General features: G+C 45.7%; 1 protein-coding gene across 1 annotated transcript in view; it reads right to left on the bottom strand.

The window, feature by feature from the left end:
• Nucleotides 1–336: 336 nt before the first annotated feature.
• LOC126424726 (transmembrane protein 151B-like) overlaps nucleotides 337–14,793 on the bottom strand; it is a 460,556-nt gene continuing 446,099 nt past the window's right edge. Inside the window, exon 6 of the mRNA XM_050087446.1 lies at nucleotides 337–483. Coding sequence (XP_049943403.1) covers nucleotides 337–483 — 147 coding nt within the window. The remainder of the gene's footprint in view (nucleotides 484–14,793) is intronic.

The following is a 14,793-nucleotide window of genomic DNA, read 5'->3' on the forward strand; positions in this document are numbered from 1 at the left end:
AGACTGAAGACGATAACGACAAAATGGGAAAGCAAAAGAAAAGAGAACATCCTCTTTACTAATGAGTAGAAAAGTTAGCGGGAACAGACACTTTCATTTTCTTGCTCTACTCTTGTGAAGTTACCGCTAGAGCTGCACGCTGAGTGGTTACGCGTGCGCACAGCTTCTCCGGACGCCGGCGAGGCAGAAGTGGGTCACGTACGCCGTGGCTCGGGGGAGGGTGGCGAGGGAGAGCGAAGGGAGATAAAGGGCGGAGGGAGGAAGCGCCGCCATTTCCCGACTCGGCGCCCCGCCGGAAAACTCTCCCGCTTTTCCCGCGGCGCGCCTCCGCCGGCTTTATTGCGTCATTAATCGGGGCAGCGGGAACTCGCGGCAAGTGGCGGCAGTGGCAGCGGCAGAGCCGAGGCGCCGGAGGAGGCGGTCCGCACCACGGGGGCCGAGCGGGCCTCCAGACGTTCGCGGCCGCAGGTCCAGAACCTGTCGCTAGTCAGAGCCACACCGCAGTGTATAGGATGACGCGCTGTCTAAGGAATGTAACGACTTAAAAGGTAGTGCAACAGGAGATGTAAGGTGCGATCGAAAAGTAGCCCACATAAAAATATACTTGAAGACAAAAACAACGATGCACTACGAAGGAATTATCCGAATGAGAATACACTGAAGAGTGAAAGAAACTGGTACACCTGCCTAATATCGTGTAGACCCCTCGCCCCGCCCCCCCCCCCCCTCCCCCCCTCCGAGCACGTAGAAGCACCGCAACACAATATGACATGGACTCGCCTAGTGTGAGAAACAGTGCTGCAGGGAACTGACGCCATGAATCCTGCAGGGCTGTTCATAAATCAGTAAGAGTACGAGCGGGTGGAGATCTCTTCTGAACACCACGTTGCAAGGTGTCCCAGATATGCTCAGTAATGTTCGCGTCTGGGGAGTTTGTGGCCAGCGGAAGTATTTGAGTGTTCCTGGAGCGACTCTACAGCAATTCTGGACGTAAGGGGTGTAGCTTGTCATGCTGTAAGTGCTCAAATGTGTCGGAATGCGCAATGGACGTGAATGGATGCAAGTGATCAGACAGGATGCTTACGTACGTGTCACCTGTCAGGGTCGTAGCTAGACGTATCAGGGCTCCCATGAAACTCCAACCGCACGCGCCCCAGACCATTACAGAGCCTTCATCAGCTTGAAAAGTCCCTGCTCGTATGCGAGGTACATTGGTTTACGAGGTTGTCTCCGTACCCGTACGCGTCCGTGTACTCGTTACAATTTGAAATGAGACTCGCCCTATCAGGCAACATGTTTACTGTCATCAACAGCCCAGGAGAGGCGTAAAGCCTTGCGTCGTGCAGTCATCAGGGATATAGTGTGGGTTTTCGGCTCCAAAAGCCCATATTGATGACTTTCCTTTAAATGGTTCGCACGCTGACACTTGTTGATAGCCCAGCATTGAAATCTGCAGAAATTTCCGGAAGCGGTGCGCTTCTGTCACTCTGGACGATTCTCTTCAGTCGTCGTTGCTCCCGTTCTTGCAGGATCTTTTTCCGGTCGGAGAGATGTCGGATATTTGGAGTTTTACCGGGTTGACGGTATACTCGTGAAATTGTCGTACGGGAAAATCCACATTTCATCGCTACCTCGGAGATGCTGTGTCCCATCGCTCGTGCACGGACCGTGACTTCACGTTCAAACTCACTTAAATCTTGCTAACCTCTCATTGTAACAACAGTAACCCATCTAACAACTGTGCCGACCGTAGAACCGGAGTGTGCCTGTTTACATATCTCTGTATTTGAATACGTATGCCTATACCTGTTTCTTTGGCGCTTCAGTGTAGGTAGATGTGATGTGAATGTGCAGACAAACAAATTATTACATCAGAAAAACTGGATAATTTATTTAAGAGAAAGAGCTTGATAAATTGAGCCAGTCAGTAATAGTTGGTCCGCCTCTGTACTTCATGCAGGCAGTTATTCGGCTTGGAATTGAGTGACAGAGTTTATGCATGTCCTCCTGATGAATGCCATGCGAAATTCTGTCCATATGAAGGTTCACCGTCAATATCGCGAAATGATTGGAGGATCCTGCTCATAATGTTCCAAACGATCTCAGCTGGGGAGGGATGGGTGAAATGCCCTGATAAACCCGTAGGACAGGATAGGTAATTGGAATTGTGGAAAGGGGCCAAAATGAGTGGCTGTCATTTACACCCGAACACATATAACTTTATTTATTTGACCAAACATTACAGTACAAATTCTTGGATTTTGTTATCGGCTGAAAACGCCACACTATCTTATGCCTTAAGGGAACAACCACTTTAATTAAAAAAAGAAAGGCTAAAAGCCATTAACTGAAAATTCAGACGCCAAAGAGAATGTTTGGAAGGCAGAAGGCCTCACGTTAAGTAAGTTCTATAATTTGGCTGATGGCTCGAAAATCTTGGAAAGCAGCAAACTTAATTTAAAGACGGCTGAAGGCCGATGATTTAAGACTCAAGGTAAAACTAAATAAAAAACGTAATGCAGAAGGCCTTCAATTAGGCTGATGCTCGAAAGACAAAGATCCTTAGTTAAAAAACGGCTGAAGGCCCCATGACTTTAAACTCAAGGTAAAATATATTTAAACAAGACAGCCTTATCTTAAATTACGCTGAAGGCTCAAACAATCTAACACTTGACAAGCAAGGAATTTTAATTTTAAAGCGGATGAAGGCCCATGAGTTAAAACACCACTAAAACCAATTCACCTGTAATTCAAAACCATCGGCTATGAGCCATACAAATACACACAACAGAACATAAGAAAAGGCAGTGCAGCTAACGGCGCTCAGAAATTTGGGGTCGGCCAACACTTGAAATACTAACGTTCACTTAGGTTAGACAGGTAGTCGGCCCAACCAGCCTCGATCTGACGACAACCCAACTAACAGACAGTCAGCGGACCCACCGACAAGGTAACTTGCGCTCTACTCGACCAGCACACAACTGGGAGTTCAATGCAAAACGTAAAAGGCACGGACGCCCACAACCAAGCATACATTAAGCTGTCGAACTACACGCCGTGCTGGACAGCGACAACACGGTTAGGAAAGGACACCACCTGAATTTACGTCAACGGCCAGGACAGGTAACCGGAACGTTAACGGCCACAAGGCAGAAAATTCCGCTGGTGCACTTCAATTGTAAGTAACCAAATACAGTTAGATTCCACCGGGCAGTGGCTAAACCTTCGCAAACTCGAACACACACGTTGTTGCTCGCCGGCATGTCCCAACAGCCAACAACGAGAACCAGATGGCACAATGTGAACAGTCTTGACTTGCTGATAAAGTAAATCCAAACTCAAGTTTCGTGTCCAGGGTGGGTGAGGCACGGATCTCGTAGCAATGGGAACAGCACCACACACTCTCCGACACTGCGTAGAGACCGCCAGCGGGTCCAGGCAAACCACGCCCCACGGAGATTTCCTTGCTGCTCCACGAAAACCAACCGACTCCTCGCACACCAGCACGGAGAGAGCATTACAATAACTGAGCAGTCCATATCACAAGCTACACTCAATTTCACAAACACTAGGACGAAGCACGCAACCAATGCTAAAAGCGGTGACCGAGCAATGACACGGGCGAAAAACGAGTTGAGACACACACCGCCAACGCATAAGCGATCGGCGAGCAAATACACGTCGTCCGGTAAGACGAACGACCGACGACCAACCGAGACTGTCAACAGTTCAAGTCATGTGTGCCGGCCACGGTCGGCCGAGTCATGGCCATCCGGGCCTCACTAGTGCTCCAACCCGACCGACTTCCGCCGCGTCCCAACTCTACGGCTGCCAGGTCCGAACTGCACTGCACTCGCGTTCCCACTTCCTGGCAGATCCCAACTCTCTGCCAACACACGACAACCAGGAAGTAATTGCAGTCATCAAAGATAATACGCCAGGGCTTATATCGATAAGTGCCGCTGCTGCCGCTCAAGGGCACGGCACTCAGTTACAGCAGTAATTGAAATTGCAGGGTTATTACAAATTATTGAAGCGATTTCACACCTCTACAATAACTTTATTATTTGAAATATTTTCACAATGCTTTGCACACACATACAAAAACTCAAAAAGTTTTTTTAGGCATTCACAAATGTTCGATATGTGCCCCTTTAGTGATTCGGCAGACATCAAGCCGATAATCAAGTTCCTCCCACACTCGGCGCAGCATGTCCCCATCAATGAGTTCGAAAGCATCGTTGATGCGAGCTCGCAGTTCTGGCACGTTTCTTGTTAGAGGAGGTTTAAACACTGAATCTTTCACGTAACCCCACAGAAAAAATCGCATGGGGTTAAGTCGGGAGAGCGTGGAGGCCATGACATGAATTGTTGATCATAATCTCCACCACGACCGATCCATCGGTTTTCCAATCTCCTGTTTAAGAAATGCTTCTGCTTTAGCCTTTTCCGTAAGACTTTCCAAACCGTCGGCTGTGGTACGTTTAGCTCCCTGCTTGCTTTATTCGTCGACTTCCCCAGGCTACGCGTGAAACTTGCCCGCACGCGTTCAACCGTTTCTTCGCTCACTGCAGGCCGACCCGTTGATTTCCCCTTACAGAGGCATCCAGAAGCTTTAAACTGCGCATACCATCGCCGAATGGAGTTAACAGTTGGTGGATCTTTGTTGAACTTCGTCCTGAAGTGTCGTTGCACTGTTATGACTGACTGATGTGAGTGCATTTCAAGCACGACATACGATTTCTCGGCTCCTGTCGCCATTTTGTCTCACTGCGCTCTCGAGCGCTCTGGCGGCAGAAACCTGAAGTGCGGCTTCAGCCGAACAAAACTTTGAGTTTTTCTACGTATCTGTAGTGTGTCGTGACCATATGTCAATGAATGGAGCTACAGTGAATTTATGAAATCGCTTGAATCATTTGTAATAGCCCTGTTATATAACGAGGTGGTGGTACAGTAAAAAGAGGATATCAAACATGGCACGAACACTCTGCGCCCCACTCGACCAGCACACAACTGGGAGTTGAAGCACTGAGACGATCAGCAGAAATTCTCGCCGTCTGCAGGTGGGCACTATCTTGCTGGAATGTAAGCCCAGGATGACTTGTAACGGAGGGTAACAAAACTTCGTTGGAGTGCCGCTATGCTGTAAGAGTGCCGCGGATGAAACCAGAGGGGTCCTGCTGTGAAAACAAGTGACACCCCACAGTACGACTCCATGTTGTCCGGCCATATGGCAGGCGACAGCGAGGTTGGTGTCCCACCACTGTCCAGGGCGTCTCCAGACATATCTTCGGCCTGGAATCTCATTGTGAGTGATGTGTCTACCTTCAGTCTCGGCCCTGGTGATCAGCAGACACCCTAGACAGCGGTGGGACGCTACCCTGGCTGTCACCTGCAGAACAGCCTGACGGCTAGTAGTGTCAGACAGCCTGAGTGCCCTTCCATAACAGCAGCCCTTTGGTTGTCATCAGCGGCACCCTTACAGCACAGCTGTACGTCGACGATATTCTACACCCCATTACGTCGTCCTCCGTGGCAATCCGTGCGCCTTTCATTTCAGCAAGATAATGCCCGACCGAACACGACGAGAATTTATACTGCCTGTCTTCGTTCTTGCCAAACCCCAACTTCCCCGGCAAGGTCGCCGGATCTGTTCTCAATTGAGACCATTTGGAACAGTATGAACAGGGCCCTCAAACCAGTTCCGAATTTTGACGATATTGCCGCTGTAATCTGCGACAGAATTTGACACATACCCCTCGGGAGAACGTCCAAGAACCCCATCAATCAATGCCAACCCGAATAAATGCTTATTTAAGAGCGAGAGGTGGGCGGATGCGTTATTCGCTTACTCAGTCTGTGAAGCTCTTTCTATTGAATAAACCATCCAGTTTTTGTGGGTTTGTAACCATTTATTTGCCTGTACATGCACAGCACTATTACATATTTCCGTCCCATTCACATAATTCATCCGTTGTGCTTAATTTTTATTTCCATCTTAGAGTGTAAATGTGTCTACAAATAGTTCATTGGATCCGTTCGATCAGTCACCGGAGGCTAGTGAACATTTATAGCAAATTGGTACCGACTAAATCGTGGTGTTGTGCAACATGTTACAAGCCCTACTGTGGAAGTAGGATACTGCTATGTTGTAAAACTCCGGTCGGGGGCCAGGGCGTCACACTCCACTTGGAGACGGCGCCTCGTCGTTGGCTGACAGAAACATGACCAGGAAGCAGCGTGGATTTTGTCTGGGCCGTGATTGGTCGAAACGTTCGAGGCAGAATCCTCCATGAAGTCACGAGTTTCAGGTGTGTGAAGGTGTGCTAATCTTTCTTAGCTTTTGTGATAAATCTCAAAAACAGTTATACACCACACGGAAAGTATGTTGGAAAACACAAGAGTTAGTTATGTGCGATCTTCACAGAATGTATTGGTAGGCAGGGGCTTATATTGTTACTCAATAAACAGATTTAATAATACTTTTGGTGCTAAAATACACTTTTTTGAATGAAACAGTGCCTATTGACATAAACAGAGTGAAAGTGGGATAAATTAGAATGCCAGTGATGTTTGTTGCAGGAACCTAGTGCGACTCGTTTGGAGGATATGGTATTTTGGAATGTTTCCAGATTCACACTTGTACAATACCTGTGGTAGCACGCAGTAACAACCCATGTTACGTAGATTCTGACCACTAACGACACAGTTGACCAGCTTGTGTTCAAAATAACCACCGATAGCGGCAATACAAGCTTCAAGTCCGGTGGAAAGACTGCTGCAGACGTGCTAGCATTTCAGCGGATATGTCCAAACAGGCTGCGTAATACGTCGTCGCATATCATCGGGCGTAGTTGATACGTCCTTGTAGGCAGCATCTTTCAGCTTTCCCCACAGTAAAAGGACTACCGTCGTCAAGTCTGGGGAACAGGCTGGCCACGGTGCAGGTCCTCTGCGTCCAATCCAACGATCTGTAAGCAATCAGTGAAGACGCTCTGTAGTGTTTCGTGCACTATGGGTTGGACAGCCATTATGTTGGTACTACAGGTTCCTCCTGACCCTCACACCAACACCTTGTAGCATCCGTGGAAGATGGTCTGTTAGGATTCTGCGGTACTTGCGAGTGTTCATTGTTCTGTCTATAGAAACTGGTCTGTGAACTGATAGTTCACTATCTGACGCCACAATTTTACACTCCGTGGGCGCTGACGTTTCACCTGATGAAGCCAACGGGGATGGTGAACAGAACAGCGTGCATGTTTCGGCGGTTTACTTGGTCATGAGCGGTAAATGGGGCTTCGCCACTAAGCAAGATACACGATACATCTGGAGAATCCTGTATTAACACCGATGTAGAGAAGTTAACACGATTCTCACAATCGTTTACATGCAACTTTTGACGAAGAGAGATAAGATAGTGATGGACCCTATGCCGATGGACAATTTGTATGACGCTTGCCTGACTCGTACCACTTCCTCGTGCGACTGCGTGGCAGCTAACGTGCCGATCAACTAAAATAGCAGCAACAACATTTACTTCCCCCTCTTTTGTTGTCACTTGTTTCCTTGTGTTATGTTGTCTAAAGATGTTACGTTACTACTCTAGATGTTACTAGTTGATAAATAATCGTCGAGTGGTTGACGACTACTGGAATATCTTGCCGCATACACCGTACAAGAACGAACTGCACCTTTCCTACACTCTCCACAGACCAGGACCATGTCGGCTTTTCCTGCATTGGTAAATCCCATTGTCCGCTCAGGACCTACTGCTTGGACCGTCAGACACTAATTGGCTAGCAAGTCACAGTCCACCCAAGGAATACAAAAGCACACTGTAAGCGAAGATTGTTGTTGTTGTGGTCTTCAGTCCTGAGACTGGTTTGATGCAGCTCTCCATGCTACTCTATCCTGTGCAAGCTTCTTCATCTCCCAGTACCTACCGCAACCTACATCCTACGAAGATAACAATATCGTATCCAGCAATTACGCAAGCTGAATGGCACAAACAAGTGTCCGTGTGAAGATGTTTCAAAATACGGTATCTAGTAAACGACTTGCACTTGAACCCTGCAACAAACATGACTGGCATTCTAATTTACCCTACTTACAGCTTGTTTATGTCAGTAGCCATTCTACATTTAAAAGTGCATGTTTGCACAAAAAATACACTTTCTAAGTATTATTGCGACCTGTTTATTGGCTAAAAATACGAACCCCTGGCTACCAATCTGTTCTGTGAAAATCACACATCAATAGCACTACCCATTTCCACAATATCTGCGGTGCGAGCTTTAGGTGATTCACCCTGTGTAGAACGATAGTACCGATTACGTGGTTATAAAGACCCCATTGTTATTCACGAGTGTCGAATACTGATTCGCACGGGTGAAAAGTTGAGTAATACTGTGTGTGTGTGTGTGTGTGTGTGTGTGTGTGTGTGTGTACTAACAGTGCTGTGGCAAGAATTACAGGACTAAATAAATAACATGCCATCCCCTGAATCAAATTGGTCTTTGCTAAAGAGACGCTTATTTCCTACGACCGCAATAGTAGCAGCACCACTTCACAAACGGGTCCACGACAGAGCGTCACCTTGTACAGCGAGGAGGACATCGGTTTTAGAAGACGTCATGTGGGTCATTGAACTCTGCGATGGGTGCCTGATACGACTCGACTACGGCCCTCACTTGCGTGGCTAGGCTGCTACCCCACAGCCACTGGGACGTAGCCGAGTTGCTGTAGTCGCACTAGGAGTATTACTTTTTATTTTGGACGTCTATTTCCGTAGGAGGAACAAATCTCCGTGATCATAGGACGAGACAGCACATAAAATTAACATTAGAAAAGTTAATGAGAGGGAAAATGAAATTTACATCAAGTATAAGCTGTTGCGTATGAATACTAGCACAAGACAGTATAACACAACAGTCTGGTTAATTTTTATCTACGAAATCCGCAGCTTAATAGGAGTGAGGCATGAGGACATTCTTCAGTTTGGAGTTGAGGGTGCGTGGATTAGTACTAAGATTTTTTGTTCTTGTCATAACTTACTGAAAATGGATGCAGCAGAACAATTCGTGCCTTTCTCCCACAACGAAATAAGACACCGTGTGTAACGGGTAGAGGTCACATGGCGGATATAGTACGGCACAGTACGTTGCTTGGTAAACATTCCGTTTTAGCAGCAACTGCAAGTTTCCGTTTTGCGACAGTGTTTTTCCAGTTGTTCTTCTGCGCGTTTCGTAGACGCATTTTGTGACAAACATCTAGGTGCCGCAATGACTAACAGTTCAACGAGATCGGTCACTCGTTTCCGAGAGTGAGGATCAGTTTCAGAAGTGAAGACTACAAGCAGACGGGCCATTTTGACGGACACTGAACCGGCTGAGGGAAGGCACGTGGGGCTGCGTTGGCCTTCAAAAAAGTGTGAGGAGGCTGCTGGTCCGGCGGTTCTCAGAAATCGATTCAGAAGTCAAAATATCCCGCATATCACGTTGGTGGTGTCCAGGAACTGAGGGCGCGAGGTAAAGCAAAGCAGTGAGCACTCCGGTCATCTGTTGACATCCATGAAATCACAGAGCTGCACCGAGTTGTCTTCGTTGAGGAGATGCGGCTTTCGGTGTGTCCAACGCTGGTGGAGGTGCACTTAGAACACAGCTCAGTTAAACAATGCAGGACAAGTTCATTAAAGAGTACATAAACAAAAAGTATTGAGTTTTTATAAGAACCATTCGTAGTAAACTTCTTGTTATCATTTGATCGACGCATGTCCCTAATTGGTCAGGCAGCCCCAAAAAATTAGAAAGTGGGAGCTCACAACACGGAGTAACTGTCAGAGCTGACATCAAAGTCCAGTGCAGTCTTCGTTGTAGAGGCCACTTCCTGGCGATGCCTCACGTACATCTACAGCTATTTTCCACAAGCCACCGTACGGTGCGTGGTGAAGGGTACCCTGTACTACTACTACTACTCATTTTCCTTCCTATTCCACTTGCAAATAGAGCGAGGCTAAACTATTATCTGTATGCCCCTGTATGAGCCTTAATTTCTCGTATCTTATCTTCGTGATTCTTACGCGAAATTTATGTTGGCCGCATTAGAATCACTGTGCAGTGAGCTTCAAATGCCGGTTCTCTGAATTGTCGCAGTAGTGGTCCTCGAGAAGAATATCGCCTCCCATCGAGGGATTCAAATTTGACTTCCCGACGCATCTCCGCAATACTTGCGTGTTGTTCGAACCTACCAGTAAGAAATCTAGCACCTCTGAATTACTTCGAGACCTCTTCCTTTAATCAGATCTGGTACGGATTCCAAACACTTCAGCAGTGTGAAGAACAGGTCGCTCTTCGGTCGTCTTCACAGATGAACTACACTTTCCTAAAATTCTCTCAATAAACTGAAATCGACCGTCGCATTCCATACTACAAGTCCTCACATGCTCATCTCATTTTATACCGCTTTGCCACGTTACGCTTAGGTACTTCATCAAAGTGACCGTCTCACCACTAATGTTGTATTCGAACATTATGGCTAGCTGCCATTTATCACACCAACTGGCAATTTTGTCTAAGTCGTATCTCCCTACAGCCACTCAACACCGACACCTCACCGTACACCACAGCAATATCAGCAAACAAACGGAGATTGCAGCCTACCCTGTCCGTCAAATCATTTATGTATATCGAGGACAACAGCGCTCCTGTCACACTTCCCTGGGGCACTCCTGGCGAGACGCTCGGCTCTGATGAACACTCGCCGTCGAGGACGACACAATGGGTTCCGTAGCGTAAGAAATCTTTCAGCCACTCACATATCTGTCAACCTGTTACATTCGCTCCTACCTTCGTTAACAGCCTGCAATGGAGCACCGTGTCGGACGTTTCCCGGAAATCTAGAAATATCGAGTCTGCCTGTTGCTCTTCATCCATAGTTCGCAGTATATCACGTGACAAAAGGGCAAACTGAGTTTCGGGTGAGCGACGCTTTCGTGCACATAAGCTCATCAGTCTCAAGGAATTTTATTATATTCGAACTGAGAATATGTTGAAGGGTCCTGCAGCAAAGCGATATTAGGGACATTGGTCCGTAATTTGACGGGTCCCTTCTTATATACTGGAGTCACCTACGCTTTTTTCCAGTCGCTTCGAACTTCGCGCCGGGCGAGACACTCAGCAGGAGAGTTTATTACTGCCCTCGATGCGGGAGTCTGTGCGATGGTCAAACGACGATATGTTTGAACGATTCTCTTGCGTGAACGATGCCTTAAAACAGACGTCTAAAACTAGCAGTGACTGGCGGCTACGAACTGCGGCGGCGACAGGCGCTAGAGATTCTGGTGGGTCCTTAACGAGGCCTCTGATTCACGGACCACTGCTGTGGTCGGTGCTTGGCCCAGGGGACTCCCAGGAATGAACTGTCCTGGCGCTACTCGGCGCCATCCCAAATGCCCTGGCAGGCTCTGTGTGAGGCCACGTGACCCTGCGGAGGCACATTTGTGCCCTGGCCCAGCGCCCTCTCGCTGCAGCCTGCGACGTCTTGTGGCTGCCGTCTGCGGGTGTGGCTCCTGTCGCTGCACTGTGTAGGCCGCCTGCACGACGCTGGTGTCGGAGGGGTTGCTGGTGGAGAGGGCGGACGGCCCAGGCACAGCCGTTTCACTTTACTGCATACGTTAACTCAGAAGCCGAAAATACATACGTCTTCCATGAAAACAGCTTGCACTGACAACAAATTTAATTGTGGTATGTCGTATTGCCTTGTCGAATAGTGAGCCGTACTTACTCTGAAACTATAGTGAACAGTGTCGTGTACTGAGGCAACATTTTACAGTTTATTTCGATTTTTGACGCAGATGAATCGCGTTAGCTGCATGAGTCACTGAAAACAAAGCAGATGGAAACGCTGTAAACTTGCCGCGGTTTTGGTCGGCTGCGCTGTTGTCAGGTCTGATGGAGGGAATGAATGCTGTGTAAGCTCTTCGTATCAGCAGCGGGAACCAGAAAACCTACCACTTCTCCTCATGTTCCACTACCAGTACACAAACGTCCTGTTCTGGATACAGAACTTGAATGTAGTCGTTCCTGTCCACGACAGAAAATGAAAAAAAAAGAGACGGAAGAGAAATTTCACTCTGGTAATTACATCTGCCCGCTTTTGGCGACATTTCCATGTGGACAGAAAAGTTGGCTCTTATGCAGCACGAATATATTTTCGTGTATTAGGACTACACAGAGATAACATAGGAACATCTGTGAAAAAATTTCACCAAAAAATGACAACACTGCCCAGATAGTAAAGGCGAAACAATTCAGAATTTCCTCAAACCCCCCCCCCCCCCCCCACACACACACACACACACACACATACATACACACACACACACACATACACACACACACACACACATACATACACCACACACACACACACACACACACACACACACACACACACGCGCGCGCGCTGAGTCAAAAAGGCATCGCTAAATACATAATTTACTTCCAACTTTTTTTCCTTTCAGCAAGTTATTTTACTTGCCAAGATGTTATTCTCCCTTTCAAGATGTTTTACTTCTATTTTTCAGCATATTTTATTTTTATTTTTTATGACGATTTTTAATTTTCAAGATTTTCATTTTTGGAGAAGTTTTTTTTAATCTTCAAAGAGCTTTTTGAATCATACTTTTTCTAATCTCAAAAGTTTTTTAATCTACAACGAGGTTTTTGAATCTGGAAGGACTTCTTTAATACATTTCGGTTTATTTAAATATTTATGGAGTATTCCATCAGTTTTTGGAGGAACTTAGACATATTAATAACCTGAATACGCAGTATTAATCTTCAATAATAAAGGTTATTGCGGAACCTTAATGCTGTTCATTCAACCTATTAACAGTTTCTTTTAATTTTGGTGAACTTTTTTTAATCTTGAAGAAGGTATTTGTTAAAGATTGGTCTTTTAAATCCTCAAGGAGGTCCATTTTAAACATGGAAGGAGATCTCTCTTAAATCTTGAGAGACGTCATCTATAAATCTTGAAGGACGTGTATCTTTCTTTTTTTTTTTAATCTTGAATGTCTTCTTACACGAACATGGGGCTTTGGTTCCAAGCATAGATTCTGTGCCTAACGTTTCATCTCTTAATGCTGCAGACATCCTCAGACGCTATACAGACTCGGGTAGCAATAGCAAATTTAAACTTCAAGCCAAACTGTTCATAAGTATCCACACAACGCTTGAAGATATTATCAAAATACTTTTTTTTAATATTCAGAACGAGTTTCTGATCTTGAAAAGAGTATTGCAATTCTAAATGTTTCTTAATCTTGAAGAAGTTTTTTCAATCCTAAAGAAAGTTGTGAAAGTGTGTAATTCTCATTAGGATTTATGTTTTAAGATCAGCTTTAGTTGTTATACGTATCTTCTCACACATAAAATCGTGCTCAAGTTATCTGTATTATTAAATGGCTAGTCCGGCACATGGGCCCAGTTGCAGGTTGCCTATGTAACGTACTAAAAAGCTTTGAGTTCCGATATTTCTTGTAACTGTTTACGGATTATTGAAATTTACTCATTAAATCTAATCATTAAGAGGTAGAGTCTTATGGTAGGGGTTTAACACATTAAGCAAAAGTTGAAGTTCGAAAATGTGTGTAATCCTCGAGACAGAGCATCTTACTGCGCGTAAATTACCCAGGCTATATTCATCCAGTATTCGAGAAAGAGAGCAACAAACTTTACACATAATTTCAAACCTTCTTTAATCTGTTACTCGCTTATCTGCTTAACGTCAAATATTTAACACACCAACTCATTTGTAAGAAAATCAAATATTTGAAACTCTTTTAGACATACGATTTCGATTCTTTAAACAATTTGGCGTTCACTCATTACTTGTACTAAGATAAGGTAATTGTTCGCACATGAAGACAGGTATTTTAGTCAACCGATGCCATTTATCTAGAGTTCAAGGTGGTTAAGGTCGGGAGGAAGTAGGCCAAAAGAGGTGGTGATCTATAGGTTACTGTATATCGCATTTTATTGCTAATCTAAAAGTCCCGGTCCGTGGTTCGCTCCCCGCCCATAGAAAGAATGGTATTGCCGTTGGGTTAGAACGTTCTCGGTAGGGCTTCAAATTCTGCATTAAAGACTGTAGCTTTTGCACCACGTCATGCACAGTTCACGTATTATTGATCAATACTAACACCGCAAACGTAGAACAGAAATTTTAGTAATTCGGTTTTAAAGGCGTATTTCGCCTTTATGCGTACTCCACGTGAAGCTGCTTGCTCTACAAGCTTTACCCCACACTTCCCCCTATTACCAAATTGACTCTACTCCTTGAAGCTCCAGGATGTGTACTAGCAGCCGATCCCTTCTTTTAATCAAGTTTTTCGTATTCTATTCATTACATCCTCATTAGTTACGCAATCAAGCCATGTAAGCTTCATCATCTTCGTTAGCACCACATTTCACATGCTTATATTCTCTCCTTGTCTGAACTGTCTGTAGTACTTCTGTACAAGGTTATTAACACCACTATTTATATCAGTTGTTAACAAATTCCTCTATTTCAAAAACTTTTTCCTTGCTACTGCCACTAAGCATTTTATATTCTTTGTACTTCGGCCATCCTCAGTTACTTCGATGCCCAAATTGAAAAACTGACGGACATCTTTTAGTGTCTCGTTCTGTAGTGTCTAAGGCTTCGAGCCACTCACTCGTTGACCAGTCTGATGCGGCAGTTCAAGACAGCAAAACGACAGGCGAAGTTTCAAATTTCGCGTCTAAGTTA

This window comes from Schistocerca serialis, chromosome 10 (assembly GCF_023864345.2).
Source record: "Schistocerca serialis cubense isolate TAMUIC-IGC-003099 chromosome 10, iqSchSeri2.2, whole genome shotgun sequence".
Lineage (NCBI taxonomy): Eukaryota > Metazoa > Arthropoda > Insecta > Orthoptera > Acrididae > Schistocerca > Schistocerca serialis.